The sequence below is a fragment of the Echeneis naucrates genome, chromosome 22 (genome assembly GCF_900963305.1).
Source record: "Echeneis naucrates chromosome 22, fEcheNa1.1, whole genome shotgun sequence".
Classification (NCBI taxonomy): domain Eukaryota; kingdom Metazoa; phylum Chordata; class Actinopteri; order Carangiformes; family Echeneidae; genus Echeneis; species Echeneis naucrates.
In genome coordinates, this window is record NC_042532.1 from 18,842,576 (window position 1) to 18,861,031 (window position 18,456).

Genomic DNA, 18,456 nt, shown 5'->3' on the forward strand with positions numbered 1-18,456 from the left:
ACAAATGTAAAACAAAAGTAAACTGGGAGTAAAGTCTGCCTTCATGTGTAATTGTTCTGTAATATAACAGTTTTAAAACTTATCTAATTCAACTTTAATTGTATATCTTGTTGGAAACTATAACAAAGTGTTAAATGGCAAAAAAAAACAAAAAAAACCTGAAAAGTCATATTTTCAAATATTAAATGTAAAAATGAAGAAGGAAACTCGATTATTGGCCACACCAGAAAATAACTACCAACACAAAACTGTGCTAAATTATTACTACCCGCTCTCGGTCAGTGTGGTGTTTCAGTAATAAAGGAGGAGGAGAAGGAGGAGGAGAAGGAGGAGAAGAAGAAGGAGGAGGAGGAAGAGGTGAAGAAGAAGAAGAAGAAGAAGAAGAGGAGTGTATTCGTGGCAGCAGTTGAAGATTTACGGCACTCAGCGTGAAAATGTGAGTTTCATTTGTTTTTCCTTGTTACCAAAAGTTCAAAAAAGTGATTTAATCAGCAAAAGTAGCTGCTTAGTTTTTTTTACGGATCAAACACATTTAAAAACATGAGACAATATTAAACACATAAAACATGCTGACTATCAGTTATTTTGTGTGACAGGCTGGCTTTGCATGAATTACATATAAAAAATCTTTGGGCTGTTTTTGGTCACAAATTGTTTACAGAAAAATATATATTTATTCATTTTTTTCAAAATCTCAAAGTGTGTGAGATACAAAAGTGGACAACAACAACACAACTCAGATAATAGTTCAAGTAAATCTTAAAGACAGTGAAGGGTGTGATTTTTACATGTAAAAATAAAAATAAACAGCAGCACACTAATGAACAGTAGATCACTCTGCAGAAAAATAGCTCTTTATCCCTTTAGAGTTTTTACTATTATCAAGATATCATGCAAGTATGAACTATGTTAGCTACATTTCTGAAATAAAACAAGATAACACCTAGCACTGCTTTGAAAAAGTAGGACACACTAATAAAAGACAATATCCCTTTAAAATGATATTTTCCCCACATGACAACCAATCCGACATGCAAAAACATTTTGACCAGGTTTTAGACCTTTTAAACATCCAGACTCACAAACCCTTACATCTTTGCACATAAAAGTTCTATCAATTTTTAAAATGGTATTATTATTATTATTTTTTTTAAGAAATTATGGGAAAGGATTGATCCAATATCAATCCCCCATCACACTGGTACAATGAAGGAAATGATAAATAAATGAAATGATAAAACACATTTTGTGGGTTCACATCCATGAATGTCAATTATCCTTACTAGTGGTGGTGAAATATGACTTCATGAAACGGCATGGAGAAACTTAGCTCAGAATTCAGATTAGCACTTAATTTGAACAATCTGGATCTTGACAGATTGTGTCATCAGCTGATTGAATTCAGTTCCCGTGCTTTATTCCTCAGATGCCTCTTCCGCATCTTGATTATCCATTGAACAGTGAGCTTGGCAAAATTTGCAGCCTTGAAGAGAGCCATGAAGACCCCGCAGAGGATGGCGACGGAGTTCCAGGGATTTGCAGTCACGATCTGTTTGGAAATTGGCAAAGTCGTGTTACAGACTGATGTAATGACTGAGAGACTGAGTGAGAGATCATTTCTGACGAGGATAAAATCTTACCAGGCGGATTTCTTGCATGAAAGGATCCCGCCATTCAAAGACAACAAAGAAAAGCTCATTGCTCTGCTCTGGTTCGGGTCTTTTATCGTTGAATTTCACCACAGTTGACTAGAAGATCCAACATAGAAGTTGAGATTAATGCTTTTAAAATCCATTTGCACCTTGCATGCAGGCGTGTGTGCACTGGATAGACTCAGGTACCTCTTGCCGAAACTCGACAGATTCGTTGCTTTTCCCGGACGTCCTCACCAAAGACATCTTCACCCAGGTTCTGAATCCTCCAGAGAAGGTCCACATGGAGTAGTTCCTCTCACAGTCCCTCATGAAATCGGATTTATTTTCACTATTATAAAAAAAACAACAACACATGAAACATTTTAAGTCAAAAGTTATGTGTAGATTATCTTCTGCAGATCAAACAGGTCAAACAGTCATCACTCTTTACTTTTGCTTCATAAGGCACGAAGCAGCAGGGTTACATTTGCCTCACTGACTGTCAAATTACATACATGCCTTGTTGTGGTTGTGTCAGCCAAAAACAGTCATTGCTTTATCTCTGTTTGGGGGGCTTAAGCAAAGCAAAACAAACAAAAGGCATCTGCAAATACCAAGAACCACTTTATCTATCCCAGCAGTCGGACATCAGGGGATCAATACGTGCTGTTTGCATGTACCTGTTGGTTAAGTCACTAAACTTGGCAAAAAGCATGTAGGTGATGGCGCTGAAGTCCTCCTCTGTTTCATTCTGACTGAACTGCATGAAGATGAGCTCTTTGTTTCTGACGTCAGAAGGCCCACGGATCACCAGAGCTCTTTTCTGTGCCGCAGAAGAAGAGGGTTCATATTACCTTTCCCTTTCATTGTTCCCTCCATACGCAGCAGATAATATTTATATATAGCTGAGACCTTTATTCCGTGCCAGTCTGTGAAACTAAAGCTTTTTATGGCTGACCTCTTTTTGCCTGGTGAACGGCCCAAAGTACGTGACGTCGTCGATGTCGCAGTCCACTTCTTGAGGTTTTCCTGGGTCCACTAACGGCGGGATGTCGTCGTGGTAGTAATGTCTGCAGCTCAGCAGCTCGGCGTTGCCGGGATAAAGAGCGATACCTCAAAAACACAAAAAGACAAACAAACTGAAATTGATGACACCATTAAAGTTAACACATCTGAAGAACAGCCTCTGCTCTGATTGGCTATTAGTTTCCTGAGTGAGGAAAAAAAAAACAATAAACACTCTGAATATGAATATGAATTAATAATATAGAACCTCGACCTGCTTTATTATAAAAAATAGAAATCTCATATGTCTCTTATTCAGGGATTTGAATGGAAACAAATCTGCGATTTTCAGGCAACAGGTGAAAAACCACAGTTAAGATTAACTCATACTGACAGACTAACCATTGATATGCAAGAATAATGTATTTTTTAACACAAATTGTACATAATAACTTTTAATTCTGCCAATACTGATGTGACCTTCACCCAAATCACAACACTAGGCTGATAGATAATTAACCTGGTCGTGTGTTTTTGCTAACTGGACCTCAGAGTTCCTCTCCAGGGCCTCTTACTGTGCACTGCATTATAAACACGTTTACTCGATCATGCCGAGCTATATGTCTTATACTTAAGTAATTTTATTTTCTACTCCTTTATACCTCTGCTCTGCTGCTTTTACATTTTTTACTTCAGTGAATTTGATCTGAGAGGATAATATAACTGTAAGAACTTTAAACTTGAAATGGAAGAGTTTCCTTGTATATTCATGGTATATATACATGGTGCTATTGCCATTCATACGAACCAGGGGGAGGGAAGAAGTCCACCTCTTTGTAGGTGACAGACATGACAGGGTGGTTGAGTTTGTCAAAAAAGTCAGATATAGTCTGGTAGGCCAGGAACGCGGCCACTGCTGTCAGCAGCAGGTAGATGAAGATGAGCACCACCGTGAAGACGTTCTTCAGGCAGGTTTTACTGAATCTCCTGGATGGACTGTTTTCCCTGAGGTCATCCTCTGCGGCGGAAGGAGAAATGCTGAAATGTTACAGGTGGTCTCATCAAATATCTCAACTGAGACGTAACAGCCGTGCATTTAAGATGAGTTAGAGTCAAACTCCAGCGAAAAATGTTACAGCTCAATCCTGCTACGAGGCATTTACTGGACCGGAGATGGTTTCACCTGGAGAGATGCTGCCGCTGGGCTCCTCACCGTCCAGGTCCTCCTCTGTGACCTTTCCTTCATCCTCATCATCATCATTGAACTGTGAGGTTAAGAGAAAGGTCATTAAAACTAGAGTTTAAACAAAATACAAGTTTGGGTCACTATGGCTGTGTGTTCATTAAGAAAGTACACTAATAAGAAAAAAAGCCTAAATACATAAATAAACTAATCATCTTAATATCTGACGCGTCTCCACCTTGAGCATGAATCAGTCAGCAGTCAGTCAGTTTTAACTTAATAAATGTAAGGTCATTTTTCAGTCAAAAGTTTTATCTAAGCGTGATACAACTTGGACTTTCATGTTATTGTGTTGGCATGTTTTTGTATGATGTGACTTTCCTCCTCCACCGTTTCAACAAAATTATATTTCTGTTTTTGTTTTTTTGTTTTTTTAAGCTTATTATCAGAGCGGACAGCAGCTCAGGCTCAGGCTTTAAGAAACAACTTAATCATCACTCAGGAGTCAAGAAAAACATGAAGTCAGCTCATTTCGGACGAGAGGAAGCTGCTTTTTCCTGCACTCGTCAGCGCTTCAGTCACATGAGGCCAAGTGTGCCGATGGGTCAGTGAACGCCTCACCCAGAGGGGACGTTACACTTCATAAAAGTTAAACTTTTATTAAAAACACACACAAAAAAAGCACAACGAGACAGCTGATCTATTCCTACCTCTTGGTATGGCCGGGTGGTTTCTTTCCTGAGCATTACTCTGCACTTCTGTCCGGGACAAGAACAATCTCAGCTCTTCAGGAAAAAGAAAAACAACTGTGGAAACTACTTCTCACAAATATCCGACGCATCTTTGGTGGAGTCTGTCCCTCCTCTGGCCCCTGTGGAGGTCCCAGCTTCCCGGTCTGCAGGGAGACAAACCACCAAAAAAAAACAAAAAAAAAAAAAACGACGAAAAAGCCCATCCCAAGATAAGGAAGCAGGGAGCGGCCGCGGAACAATATGAAACCTCCTCTCCTTGTGTCCTCGGTGTGGCTCCCTTGTGTCCTTCTCTTAGGTTGTCACTTGCTGCTGCCATCAGTTGTGGGTTTGTTTTTAGGAGTGAGGTTTCCAGCTTCAGCGGTCAGTAAATTACAGTATGCAATTATAATAGGAATGGAGGTGCACGTCACTTTTTCTACAACAGGACAGAAACCCCAAAGACAGCACATTCTAATGATGTAACATAAAATAATCAAATATAAAAGCACAAAAAAATATATATATAAAGTAAAAACTCAAATGTTTTATATGTATATGTGTGTGTTCATTGTTTATTTTTATTTGTCATAACTTTTGTTAAAAACACTTTCTGTGTGTTGGACTGATCTACTGTCCAACTTTAATTTATTTTACTTTATTTTCCATTTTCTCTGTCATTAATTCTGTGCAGTTTTTTTCTGTTGTCTTGGAGTAAAAGTCAGTAGAAATAGTTATTCTTCAGCGCTAAACTTTATTTTTGACCCTGAATTTCAACTCCACTTGGCAGACTTTTCCTCTAAACTCTGAACCCAGTCTGACTTAGTGGAGACTGATTTTTGTTTGATTTATTTATTTACAAGACAAAATTACTTTTTTTTTCCTGCTGACTAGACCTCAGAAAGTCACAAGAAACGGTACGCAGCCTTAAGTTTCCGATGGCAGTAAACGCACCACCAGGAGCGTCAGCTGGGCGGCAGAAACAGTTTCCGCATTGAAGTGTGCGAACAGCCGCGCTGCCATGGCAACAGCGCACTTTTCTGCGCTGTTTGTCTGTTTGCTCTCTTTGACGTTAATTCAAGAAGTTCAATTAAAGCCGGAAACCAAAAAACCGGTCCGGTTATTCACCGAGGAGGAGCTGCAGAGACACGACGGCAGAGAGGTGTGTGTGTTTGTGTGTGTGTGTGTGTGTGAGAGAGTGAGCGTGTGTGTGTGTGAGAGAGAGTGAGCGTGTGTGTGTGTGAGAGAGAGTGAGCGTGTGTGTGAGTGTGTGTATGTGTGTGAGAGAGTGAGCGTGTGTGTGAGTGTGAGTGTGTGTGTGTGTGTGAGAGAGTGAGCGTGTGTGTGTGTGAGAGAGTGAGCGTGTGTGTGAGGGTGTGTGTGTGTGTGTGTGTGTGAGAGAGTGAGCGTGTGTGTGAGGGTGTGTGTGTGTGTGTGTGAGCGTGTGTGTGTGTGTGTGAGAGAGTGAGCGTGTGTGTGTGTCTGTGTGTGTGAGAGAGTGAGCGTGTGTGAGTGTGAGTGTGTGTGTGTCTGTGTATGTGAGTGTGTGTGTGTGAGTGTGTGTGCGTGTCTTTGTGTTTCTCTGTGTGTTTGTGTGTGTGTCATTGTGTTTCTCTGTGTGCGTGTGCATGTCATTGTCTTTCTGTGTGTGTGTGTGTGTCATTGTGTTTCTCTGTGTGCGTGTGCATGTCATTGTCTTTCTCTGTGTGTGTGTGTCTTTATGTTTGTCATTGTCTTTCTCTGTGTGTTTGTGTGTGTCTTTGTGTCTGCCTCTGTGTGCGTGTGTGTGTGCTCGCCACAGTCCCTGGAGTGTGTCTGTTAGCAGGTGTGTGTGTTTCAGGAGGGCCAGCCCATTCTGATGGCAGTGAAGGGCGTGGTGTTCGATGTGAGCAAAGGAAAAGGTAACGGAGACTTATTGTGCGTTTATGTCTGTGTGTTTCCTTGTTGTGTGAAGGATTTATGTATGTGAGAAACACACTGTTGATGTTGTTGTTCCCTCCAAACAAATAAAGTATATATCATAGTTTTTTTTTCGATCTCGACGCAGAGTTTTATGGTCGAGGCGCTCCATACAACGCCCTGGTCGGTAAGGACTCCACCCGAGCTGTGGCCAAGATGTCTCTGGCCCCGGAGGACCTGACGTCAGACACCGTGAGTTCGGCCTGACGCCACCTCGGCCTCCGAACCGTCCACGTTACCGAGCAAGAAATTGTTGCATTGTTAGAAAATACTGAAAAAAAAAAAACTTTCTTCTTCTCTGCCGTTCACCTTTGGAGGTATTTCTTCATCTGACTTTTAAGGCTTGTCTCAAACACAAGCTGCTGCAGAACCGCCATCACATTTACAGGCTGATAGATCTTCAGCCTCTAACCAGGAACCATAACCTGCCGCTAAAACCACAATGTGCTTTTTTATCTTTATTTTTATTATGAATTGTTAGCTTTATTACGGCCTTTTCTTCGTTTCAAGTCTTTGTGGGCGCTGAAAGCAAAAACTGAAGATGAATACTTTGAACCAAGTCACAGAATTTTCTCCTCTTTGTATGAAAATCTTTGTGGTTCAACAGCAGCTTATATTTTTATATATCTAAGTTAACAGTGCCTCCCTCACCTGACCTTTAAGACTATAACTGGACACGGTGACACAGCATGCACTCTTAGATCGTCCATTTGGATCAGCAGTGAAAGTTTAACAGCAGGTTGTGTCTTTGGTCCGCAGACCGGCCTCACCGAAGAGCAGCTGGAGTCTCTGGAGAGCGTGTTCGAAGGCACGTACAAGGCCAAGTATCCCATCGTGGGCTACACGGCGTCACGCATCCTCAACAAGGACGGAAGTCCCAACGACGACTTCAAACCCGAAGACCAGCCTCACTTCAAAATCAGAGATGAGTTTTAACCTTGTTTCCTCAGAGGGAAACCGTTTGAATGTATTTTTAGGAGTGTTTTAAAAGTTCTTGTGGATCAATTTGCTGCATTTTTCTGAAACTGTAGATATTCTGCTTTAGTTAAAACATACATGAAGCATATTTGATTTAATTCATAGCAAGAAATGGAAGAGTTTAGTGTGGGATGTTGTCGTGTTCCAATTAAAAACTGTGATTCTTCAGCGTTGGGAATGTTTAAGTCCGTTTGATTTCAGCCTGAAGTTTTAGTACAATTATCATTAAAGTTTGGAAATTCGATAAAACCTCTCAGTGTTTCTCTCTCATGAGTTTCCATACAGACCCGCTGCTGTTTTCCTGATATGATTCCTTTATGACTCCCCTCGTGTCGTCTTCAGACAGGGGGCATAAATAGTGCATCCGGACCTATATAGCCCCGTGGCTCCGATCAAAGGTCGGGCCGGTTTGGCTGCAGAGATAGACCGTTGTCTTTGGGTGGTGACACTGGAAGTAAAGCTGCCAGTTTCGAACCTCCCACGTTACGGCGAGTGATCTACAGCCTGGTTCAAAGGACACAAGCCCTGCCCTTGGCTCTGCCTGCCAGAGCGGAGCAGCTTTCTTTATCAGGTGGAGGTTCTGCTGGGAGTCGGCCACTGCAGCCTCAGTCAGCCTCGGAGACGCTTTTTCTGCTGCAGTTCGCCCACCAACCGGAGCCAAGATGCCGAAGATGGTGAGGTTTTTACTCCTTTTACTGAAAACATCATCGAATATGTAAGGGTTAGGGGAGGTATAAAAATAACTGGTGGGTTTATCAAGTCGTCTGTCAGGTTTGTTGAGCCGTTGATGTAATTTGGAGATAAACCGGAGGGGTTCTAACAAATCTTGCACATTTTGGTAGTTTCACTCTTGCTGATCTTTTTTTTTTTTTTCATGGGAGTTCTTTCCAAGAGACATCAATCCTCCTTAGCACTTACTCATTAACCAAATGTAGAGTTTGACCCATGCTGTTCACATTCCTGACTGAAAGAAATACTCCTAAAAAGCCGCCTCACGGCTGCACCTGATCCGTGGTGTTGTTTGCATTATTGTGCATATGTGATAATAATCCTGGTGATCGTCTCCGGACGGGGTCACTGGAATGACTTGTAAATGTCGTGAGTGACTTTCACCCCAACAACTCATGATTGCATTGTGTAACCACTTTGATTTGCTCACACGTCAATTTTGCATCCTTAGTTAGAAAACACTAACTTGCCGTTGGTCCTAAATGCCCTTACTAAGAGCTCCCTAAGTATACATCATCGGCCTGTGGGAGAGCTGATAAGAACGACCGGCTAGCACATTACGCCTGAAACTCTCATATTGACACTCCAAGGAGAAAGCCTCTCTGAAGAGGTCACGCTGACGTCTGCCTCCGTCCAACTGATGTCAAACTGAAGTCAAACAAACGTGTGAGTCACGGTGGCAGGTGTTGCTCAAGCTATGCAGGAAGATGCTGAACACGATGCGAAAGATCCATTTCGGCATTAATTTGAACGGTTAAACAGGAAAATAAGACGTATGTAGGAACCTAAATATAAACAAACAAACAAACAACAAAAAAAAAGTCAGGATACTGACTGATTGTAGGGAAGTGCTGCTTCTGTAACAGTTCGTATTCACAGTGATTTGACTGTGAAAGATAACAGTGAGGGAAGCCTCAGGAGTGGAAACAGTTGAGAAACACAATCGACACTTCATAAATGGATCTTCCAGTTTTTGTTGCCCAAGTTTCTGTGGAATTTATCTTTATGACACCTGGGGCGTGCGCTTGTGTAACTTCATAAAAAGATTGTGAAACAGCTTCAGGCCCATTTGTGGCCTGCAGTAAGTTGGGTGGTTAAATGTTTCTCATCCTATGTTTCTTTTTTGGTGAGACTAACTCCCGTGTGGAGCTCTGGGAAATCCAACTTAGAGACAGGCGGGGGTCAGATTCATGTGTTGGGTGAATTGCTCTCATTCCAAAAGTTGTCGATCTTCACTGAAAGCTGTCGCGTCTAAAGGCAGCTTGGCAAGCAGCAAGTATTTTGATATTTTAATCTGTGTGTTCAACCTTGTAGCACCTTGCAAGGGTAGTCCAAAGTCTAATGAGATAGTGAGCAATTATGGTTTATGAGCAATCCGCTTCTCAGCTCCACATTAAAGGTATCACACTTACATAAGTGACTGTATGTATATGTTTTTATTATTACAATTATGAAGTTTTCCATAAAATAATGACCAAATGCTGCAATGTTCCTGCAGAATTCGAATGAAAGGTACCTCAGGAAATACAAAATTCAGATTTATTTAAAAAATAAACACAAAACACTAAAATCTTTTGTCGTTTGCAGGTCAACGTTCGCGTCACCACTATGGACGCGGAGCTGGAGTTCTCCTTCCACCCCAACACCACGGGGAAGCAGCTCTTTGACCAGGTCTGCAAAGCAAGTTAGCAGGTTTACACAGGCTTATTCATTATCATCATCACAGTTGTCTTAATGGGGGCCTTCACAACTTGTGCCTAATAAAGTTCCTATCAAGCGGAGCTGCACAATTTACTGATTGTGTAAGTCAGAAGAAGAAGGTACCTGGTGTTGAACTGTATGACCCTAAATCACCGTCCTGAGATACAAAAGACCTGCCTCAGTATAAAAGTTAATCATAATTATCTTTTTTTGGCAAATTTTTTTTTGTTTGTTTTTGAAGTCGCCAAGCATTTCCTAAATGAGATAGCGATAGATTGTGTTAGATTGTCCAAGGAACCTGAGTTCATTAAGGCCATGAACACATGCGTTGGAAGGCGTTAGCACACTGAGAAAAACCAAGTCCTCAAGTATTATCAGCAACATGCCCCTTTGATATAATTACATTAGCATTGTCATATGTCTCGTTGGACAGTTGTTAGTGATGCATTAAGATTGAATTTGCATTTGACGTTTGTCGTCGTTGAAGCTCAGTATTTTGCTGTTAGACAAATGTAATTAAGTATAGAATCTGAAGTAGCATAAATATTTCAAGATGGTAATGAGACAACAGACAGCAGGGGGAGTGGGGATGATATAAACAAAATAACAGAAGGACAAATTCAATAAAATATAAAGTCCGTTCAGTCTATCAGGCACTTCTTATAGTGTGCACTCAGATCAGATACCTGATAACAACACTGACATCACCACCAACAGCGTGGCTCCGCCCCGGATTATTTCATGTCATTACCTTAACCTTTGCACTTAACAGGGAGGAAGTGCTGTGATAAAAGGGTCTACGGTGCTTTCACGTTGTGTGTCTGAGCTGAAAACTAAATCATGTCCAAAGGTTGTTGTTTTGGTTTGTTTTTTTTTTGCTTTTCAAAGGAGAAAAGATGCAGAAATTTGAAGAAGGAAAACATGGGCCTCTTTCAGTTTAAACTCATCCACAATGTCTCAGTTTGTCTCTCTTTGTGTCTTTTTGTGCGTTCAAGGTTGCCAGAACCATTGGACTGCGTGAGATCTGGTATTTTGGGCTGCAGTTTATTGACACCAAAGGATTCCTCTCATGGCTGAACTCTGAGAAGAAGGTGAGAGACGGATACTTTGGTTTTTGTTCAAAGATTTATTTTAAAATGATGCTGCTGAGTCAAAAATCAACACTAAATGTAAAGTCAGTTTTTATGTCCCACATTTCTGAAAGACACTCAGGTGCAAAGACTTGCCACTATTTAATTTAATTTGTCTCACTCTGCACTTTACCTTTGAGCAAAATATACTAAATGAAGAATATCTTTAAGAAGATTTAATGCTTTATATTAATATATTCTCAAGTTCATTAAAAGCACCTCACTTGCATGCAACAGTAAGAATCTCAGGTGCTTTGCAGATTTTTTTAATCGCCCTGTTTGTGTTCGCTGTACGCAGGTGATGACACAGGGTGTGAGGAAGGAGACTCCCCTGCAGTTCAAACTGAGGGCCAAGTTTTACCCGGAGGAGGTGTACGAGGAGCTGATCCAGGACGTCACCAGGAAGCTCTTCTTCCTGCAGGTGAAGGAGGACATTCTGAACGATGAGGTCTACTGCCCTCCAGAGTCCGCCGTGCTGCTGGCCTCCTACGCCGTCCAGGCCAAGTACGGAGATTACAACAAGTTCGTCCATCAGCCGGGTTACCTGTCCTCTGAGAACCTGCTGCCCAAAAGGTGAGTTAAGCTCTGAAAGGCTGATTATAAGCATCGGCTTGTCACCAAGTAAACAAATACAGGCACAATTAAAAAAAATATATAGATATATATATAAAATACCTAAAAATAAACTTGCAAAAAAAGCATGCAGGCTCCAACAACAAGAGAAAAGTTTTAAAATGAATTAAGAGGAACAGTAGAGTGTAAAAACTGATTAATCAGGTCACCCATTTCCTTCAAGAGGAAAACTCACCAATGACTTTGATCAAATCTAAACATCTCTAACTGAGTAAATTTATAAATACCTCAAAAACAATAAAAAATTCTTTAGAATATCTTGTATTTCTGTAGGTTGTGGTATTTACTGAGGAATTATTTTTGTCCTGGTGTACTTTATCTAATGAGAGTTTAAAAGGTTGAATTATCTGATAATACTTATTGTTGGTCCTCGAACTCCCATTGTTAACACGTGTAATATTAGAAAAAGGTGCCGCATGTGTTTGGGTGTATTTTCACCGGTGTGGGTTGCTGATAGCTCCTCTCTCCCCTCAGAGTGCTGCAACAACACAAGCTGTCCAAGGATCAGTGGGAGGAGCGGATCCAGGGCTGGCACGATGAGCACAAATCGATGCTGAAGTAAGCGAAGGCTGATAAATCTCCTCCCAGGAGACATAAATCATGTTTATATCTCCTTTTAAACAAACATTGTGTGAGAAGAGATAATTTATTCTTTAAATGTGGAGGTAGGTTTGTTTTATTGACCTGTGCTGCTGTTAAAAAGCGCTTTTGTTTCATATAAAAAAAAACCCCATAAAGTTTATTCAACATGTTATTATCCTGTAACTGTAAAGTTTCCTCACATCTCCACCTTTTTACATTTTTACAGAATCCACATTTTTGCCTTATTGTCTGCTACATATTTATTTGTACTTATTTCAACAGAAATAGCTAAATGTACATTTTCATTTGAGGAGGTGTCCGTTGATGTATTAACAATTTGAAATTGTCAAATCTATAAATCACCCACTCAATATGTTTGATTTGAACGCTTAGTAGCAACAAAACGTTAATTATTAATTTTATTAAAAGTCCAGACCGTTTCCTGACTGTGGTACACAAGGCAGATCAAACCGCTGTCCACCTTCACACCAGGAAATAAGCATCACAATTTCCCACATGGATTAAATGTCCACTGTTTAACTAAGTAATAGTAAGAGTTAGAAAATGCACTTTGGGAATAACACAAAGTGAGAGACGATGAAATAATCAACAGCAAATTGGCTGGATTTAGTTTTTTCAAGTCACGCCATGAATGAAATTAAATTTTTTTAACGTTATCCATTTGTCACTCACCTGGACAGGGAGGAGGCCATGATCGAGTACCTGAAGATCGCCCAGGACCTGGAGATGTACGGCGTCAACTACTTTGAGATCAAGAACAAGAAGGGCACGGAGCTGTTTTTGGGAGTCGACGCTCTGGGACTCAACATCTATGAGAAGGACGACAGGCGAGTCGATAAACGTGTCTCTGCTGACATTACGTGTGGAGTGTTGACCTGATGTCACAGTCGTCGACTGGCCCCGCTCAGCCCGCTCAGTCAGGCTTTAAATAACACATCTGGCCGCATGGCTTTTGTTTTTCAGAGGGCATCCACCCGTTTCTCTTCAATTCTACTACAACGTGAACACACAAGCTCTCACTTGTCTTTTAGCATAAAATATTTTCTGCCTGTCAGACTTCAGCTCAAAGCTCTTATTAAACACGTGACCTCCTCTTTGCTCCGTCCTACAGGCTGTCTCCAAAGATCGGATTCCCCTGGAGTGAAATTAGAAACATTTCATTCAATGACAAGAAATTTGTCATCAAGCCCATAGATAGGAAATCCCCTGTAAGTATGCCCCAAGTCTGATAGTTTAAAGTTGGAAGTGTAGCAGCATTAACACATAAAGAACATTTTCAGTTCAGTTGTGTGCACCAAAGAAACAAAACCTTTTTCAGACACGGGGAGCTCCCTGTTATACAGACCAATAGGTACATGTCTAATTGCCGTACTTACATATTTAATCTTTTTCTTTTTTATTTAAAACACTTTGAATCATCTTTTTTTTTTTTGGAATGTTCTCAGCAAATAAACCTGCAAACGCCCACATAGTTATTTCATTAGTTCTATTCATTCATTCATTCATCCTCAACTGCTTAGCTGTTTCCTGTTTCATCCTTTTTTTTTTTTAAATCTTTGTAAGGACTTTTTATTCTATGCTCCACGGCTGCGAGTCAACAAGCGCATCCTGCAGCTGTGCATGGGCAACCACGAGCTGTACATGCGCCGCCGCAAGCCCGACACTATTGAAGTTCAGCAGATGAAGGCCCAGGCCAAAGACGAGAGGCTGCAGAAGAAGATGGAGAGGTTGGTGAAGGCTCGTTAAGATGCAAAACTGCTGATGATAAATCACAGAAACCAGAACTGGGATGATAAAGATTAAGTTTTTTTTTTTTTTTTTCAGGGATCAGCTGGAGGATGAGAAGAAAAGGAGGGAGGCCATTGAGAGGGAGAAGGTCCAGATGGAGAGAGAAAAGCAGGACCTGATGATGAGACTCCAGGAGTTTGAAGAGACAACCAGAAGAGCAGAGAAAGGTGAGACGGTTCATCCTCCTCGTTTCAGCCATCAGCCAGCACTGTTCTCTTTTTCCTTTGGCGTCACAGCTTCTCAGCTGGAGTTACATGGATTCACTGCCCTCTGCTGTTTTACATCGAAAACTAAAAGGAGTGGATTTCACCTTCTTTCGCTGCTCACTTTTTACTTTTTCACCGTTCACTCTGCTTTCCGACGATCTTTCATCATGCAGCAGGATAAAACAGTTTAAAGTCTAAAAGTTCCCCAAGGAGCTAAAATGTTTGTGTAGCCATCAGTGCAGATGTGACTCTGAGGTTTTTGATCATATTTAAGCAAACGTGCAACACGGAGCACAAAAAAACTGAATCTGTCACAGACTAGATGTTGGAGGAAATGCTCACACTTTTCTATACTTTCAGTCAGAGGTTCTCAACCTGGATGCCCCAAAAGGGCAACGACAGTGAAGGAGGCCTCAATATTTAGAGGACAAAATCAATCTGTTACTGAAAAAGACGTGTCTTGATTTCTGACTTTTTGAATGTTGTTATATACTCTATACATCTTAGTGCTGCTTACATCTCTTACCGTGAGACGTCACAAGCAGACAGTAGTTCCCTTTTTAGGATCTAAGAGCCAAAAAGAGATTAGTTGCTGCTAAAATTGTCACAATGATGCTTTCATCACCCTCCAGTATTTGACTGTTTCACTGGCTTCCTCCTGCAGAGCTTCAGGAGCAGCTGGATCGGGCCAGGAGGCTGGAGGAGGAGAGGAGGAGAGTGGAGCAGGAGGCGGCCCGGCTGGAGACTGAGAGGATGGAGGCCATAATAGCCAAAGAGGAGCTGGCCAGGCAAGCGGAGGACCAAATAAAGAGCCAGGAGCAGCTGGTGGGTGCACCGTGCACAAAGTGCTCCAGTCCTTCACGTGAGAAAAGCTCCTGATGGGGGAAAACACTCATCACAAACAAATCTCCCCCATCCAGGATAAACACAAATTAAGAGTTCTGACTGCATTTTGAACAAATGCATCCTTTAGTTTGGGAGATTTTCCCACTTTACTGGGATTATATTCCTCATGAGAAACGGATCCAGAAATCTTTCTCACAATCAGAATTCTTTTTGTTGAGCTTATGGGAGGTTTAATGTGAAATCTGGAAGTTCCTGCAGCTCTCAGTTTTACTGACCTCACATCCAAGCTATTAAATAAAACAATTCCAGTCGCTGGTTTTTGTCTATCTGTTCATAATGTGACAGCGTGGCCATATATTTGATATCTATTCTTGGATTTATTTCTTATTATCTTTTGAACGATGTGGCGTGTCCCCCCCCCCCTTTCAGGCTGCAGAACTGGCTGAGTACACCGCCAAGATCGTTGCTCTGGAGGAAGCCAAGAGAGTGAAGGAGGAAGAGGCTGAGTCATGGCACGACAAGGTGAGTTTCCTTCCCGTGATCAAAGGAAGCACAGTCTGCAGGAGGTGACAGGGATTAACCAGGAAAACGTCCAGACGTGACAACAGTTGTTTATGTTTCATGTCGGCCAAGCCAAATTTTATGTCATTTGTACTGTCCGCATTAATTCATTTATTGCTGACGTTGGTACATATTTTCCTCACCAGGTATCTTAATTACTCGAGCATGACACAGTCCACAAGGCTAAAGGTCAATTAGGCTCTTCCTCTGAAATTTGTGGAAAGCTGTTGTTCACGTCCAGATATTGTTGGTTTTATATTTTCATTTTACTCACAAGAGCATGTCAGAGGAGTGCGTTGCATTGTGACTCACTCTACAAATTAATTGTTTGTGACGCACAACTCTTTAGGTAGATGAATAAATCCAGCTAATATTCTCGAATTATTACTGTTTTACAAAGATTAAATTACAAATCAGAGGTCAAACGCCTCACATGCTGGCCCCTGTTGAACTTCCTCCCAGGCCAAAGAAGCGGAGGAGAATCTGATAAAGACGAAGGAGGAGCTGCTCACCGTGATGACCTCCCCTAACCCTGCACCCGCCAGCTCCTCCTCTTCCTCCTCGGACAGCGAGAGCGACCACGAGCACAGCGAGGAGAACAGCACCTACAGCGCCGAGCTGCAGACGCAGGCCTTCGACCACGACCAGGAGAGGGAGAGGATGACCGAGGCCAAGAAGAACCAGCGCCTGCAGAAACAACTGATGGTGAGTCCTCCACGGCCAGAATTCATATAAATGTGCATAATAAGGGCTGAACACTCAGAGGAAATATGACATTTTTCTTTTCCTACGAAGAAAATGAAAGCAATTTCAGGAAGACACAGTCAGAAATTATTCAACAGGTGCCTTTGGCACTAAAAAACTTAAAACCCACTGTCACCCATCCCAACCATCACAAAGCAGCAGATTTAAAGAGCAGCTGCTTTGAATCTACTCTGCTGCTTAAATGCAAATCTAGATAGCAAACCAATAGAGTTTCCATGTGAGCTCATCATTTTGTACTGACGTTCATCAATAGCACAGACAGAAATCAGAATCAGCTGCCATCAGTCCAGCATCTGCTCTAACGGCCCACAATGCACTGCAGATACAGGACAGGCTGCACGACTCACGACTGAGCAGCAAAGATACATTTACAAGAAGAAAATGCTCCAGGAAAGTGAAGGAGCCAATTCTTGGAATTTGAAGGCTAATCGCCGACCAGCAGAGGAAGAGTGTTCCCATATAACAGCATTTTTTTTGGATTAAGTCCATAAAAAGATTCCTAATTGTGCTTGAAAAATTGCGTTTCCCTCCCCCTCTCCCCTCCTCAGGACCTCAGCTCAGAGCTGGAACTGTCCCGACACGAGAACCAGAAGACCCACAACGACCTGCTGCACGCCCGGAACACCCGCGAAGGCCGCGACAAGTACAAGACCCTGCGTCAGATCCGTCAGGGCAACACCAAGCAGAGGATCGATGAGTTTGAGGCCTTGTAGAAACCTCAGAGACCTGAAGATCTCTCCCACAATACCTCGTTTGCCGCTTCCCATTTTCAGATTACAGTGTAATTTAATAAAGTGTGATTTGCTTATAGCCACACCTGATCTTAGCACGGAGCCAATGTGTGTAAAAGTACCTACAAGGGTTTCGTTGGTTTAACATTTGCTTGAAAGCACTGTGTTTCTTTTTATTTCTTCTTTGTAGCCCTTCAACAACTCTGATGTGTTTAGATCCATCAAAACTTAATGTTAAACTTAATGTTAAATATCATCTTGACAGCCAGATATACCATCAGAACAAACCTATTTAATGAAGCATACACTCATGGAAAAAATCTGTCATGATAAACAATGAAAAAGGTTTTCAGTTTGTCTTGGCAGTTTTGTTACAAAACCAACCTGACGGGTTTCAAATATAAATTTGTGTTTAGCAGAAGTTATATGTTGGCTTTTAGAGCTGCAGCTAGTGAGTACTGTCATTACCAGTCAAACTTTACATTTTTTGATGCTCTAATCCATAAAATGACAGAAAAGTCTATAAAATTCACAGCACGTGTTCCCAAAGCCTCAGGTCATGTCAGAGGGTTAGGGTTAGAAGAAGAAGTTCTTTAGAAGGAATTTATCGATTTTCAAAAATGTTCCAGCTCCTCAGTCCTTTAGATCTGTTTTCTTTTGGGTCCAGATAATGCAATTTCTTTAACCAGTTTGAAGACTGCTGATAGTGTTTAAATGAATTGGTTTGACATTAAGTTTTCATATTTTAAGGTTTTGAGGCTTTTTTTGAAAGAAGAATTCGAGAATTTGAGTTCATCCAGTTCATTAGGAGAGCAGTAGCTGCAAATTTCCAGGTTATGGATTCGCAGATCACAATGCACTCAATAATATCTTTCAGTAGACCTTCCTTGTCTTGTGAAGCTCTTTGCTGAGTAAAGTGAACTTCATAAATGGGGGTGCTGCTCCTTTAAGCTGCGGTTTCTAATTTGTCAGTCAACCATTCGGCTGTTTATTTTCTTTTAAAAGTGTGACTGAAGTTGTGTTTCAGCCTGCAGCAGGATGTTTACCTGCCCAGGAGGGTTATCATTAGGTTGCTAGACAACTTGTGAAGCCAGTGGAGCTGCTCTGTTTAAATAGCCCCTGGGCAAATATTTTATCTGTGAATGAACACATGAATCATACACCAAGTCATATTTGAGGACGTTACGAGCCAACTATCAGCCCCACAGCTGATGGCAGAAGGCAAACCGAAGGTGTGTGTGCGTAAAGGTGGATCAGAAGCTGCAGTCCGTCCGTC

General features: G+C 41.5%; 3 protein-coding genes across 4 annotated transcripts; 2 read left to right on the forward strand and 1 right to left on the reverse strand.

Annotated features, from left to right (window-relative positions):
* Window positions 1–627: 627 nt before the first annotated feature.
* Window positions 628–4,741, reverse strand: pacc1 (proton activated chloride channel 1). The gene is made up of 8 exons (XM_029493486.1): window positions 4,533–4,741; window positions 3,823–3,904; window positions 3,448–3,657; window positions 2,593–2,747; window positions 2,315–2,457; window positions 1,842–1,983; window positions 1,641–1,748; window positions 628–1,549 (listed from the first exon to the last, which is right to left on the reverse strand). The coding sequence occupies exons 1-8, from the start codon at window positions 4,566–4,568 to the stop codon at window positions 1,388–1,390; spliced, it is 1,038 nt and encodes a 345-aa protein (XP_029349346.1). The 5' UTR covers window positions 4,569–4,741; the 3' UTR covers window positions 628–1,387.
* A 772-nt stretch (window positions 4,742–5,513) lies between these two features.
* Window positions 5,514–7,483, forward strand: nenf (neudesin neurotrophic factor). The gene is made up of 4 exons (XM_029493096.1): window positions 5,514–5,712; window positions 6,391–6,451; window positions 6,598–6,701; window positions 7,269–7,483. Exons 1-4 carry the CDS (start codon window positions 5,572–5,574, stop codon window positions 7,443–7,445), a joined length of 483 nt encoding a protein of 160 aa, XP_029348956.1. The 5' UTR covers window positions 5,514–5,571; the 3' UTR covers window positions 7,446–7,483.
* Window positions 6,834–17,972, forward strand: ezra (ezrin a). Of its 2 annotated transcripts, none has more exons than XM_029493095.1 (13): window positions 6,834–6,841; window positions 9,800–9,887; window positions 10,913–11,008; window positions 11,346–11,620; window positions 12,155–12,238; window positions 12,964–13,110; window positions 13,395–13,491; window positions 13,847–14,010; window positions 14,108–14,238; window positions 14,942–15,102; window positions 15,553–15,645; window positions 16,147–16,389; window positions 16,998–17,972. In XM_029493095.1, exons 2-13 carry the CDS (start codon window positions 9,825–9,827, stop codon window positions 17,160–17,162), a joined length of 1,719 nt encoding a protein of 572 aa, XP_029348955.1. In that variant the 5' UTR covers window positions 6,834–6,841; window positions 9,800–9,824; the 3' UTR covers window positions 17,163–17,972. The 2 variants fall into 2 exon arrangements, with proteins under 2 accessions (XP_029348955.1, XP_029348954.1); XM_029493094.1 differs by lacking the exon at window positions 6,834–6,841 and adding an exon at window positions 8,031–8,161 and having other exon boundaries at window positions 9,804–9,887.
* The last annotated feature ends 484 nt before the right edge of the window (window positions 17,973–18,456 follow it).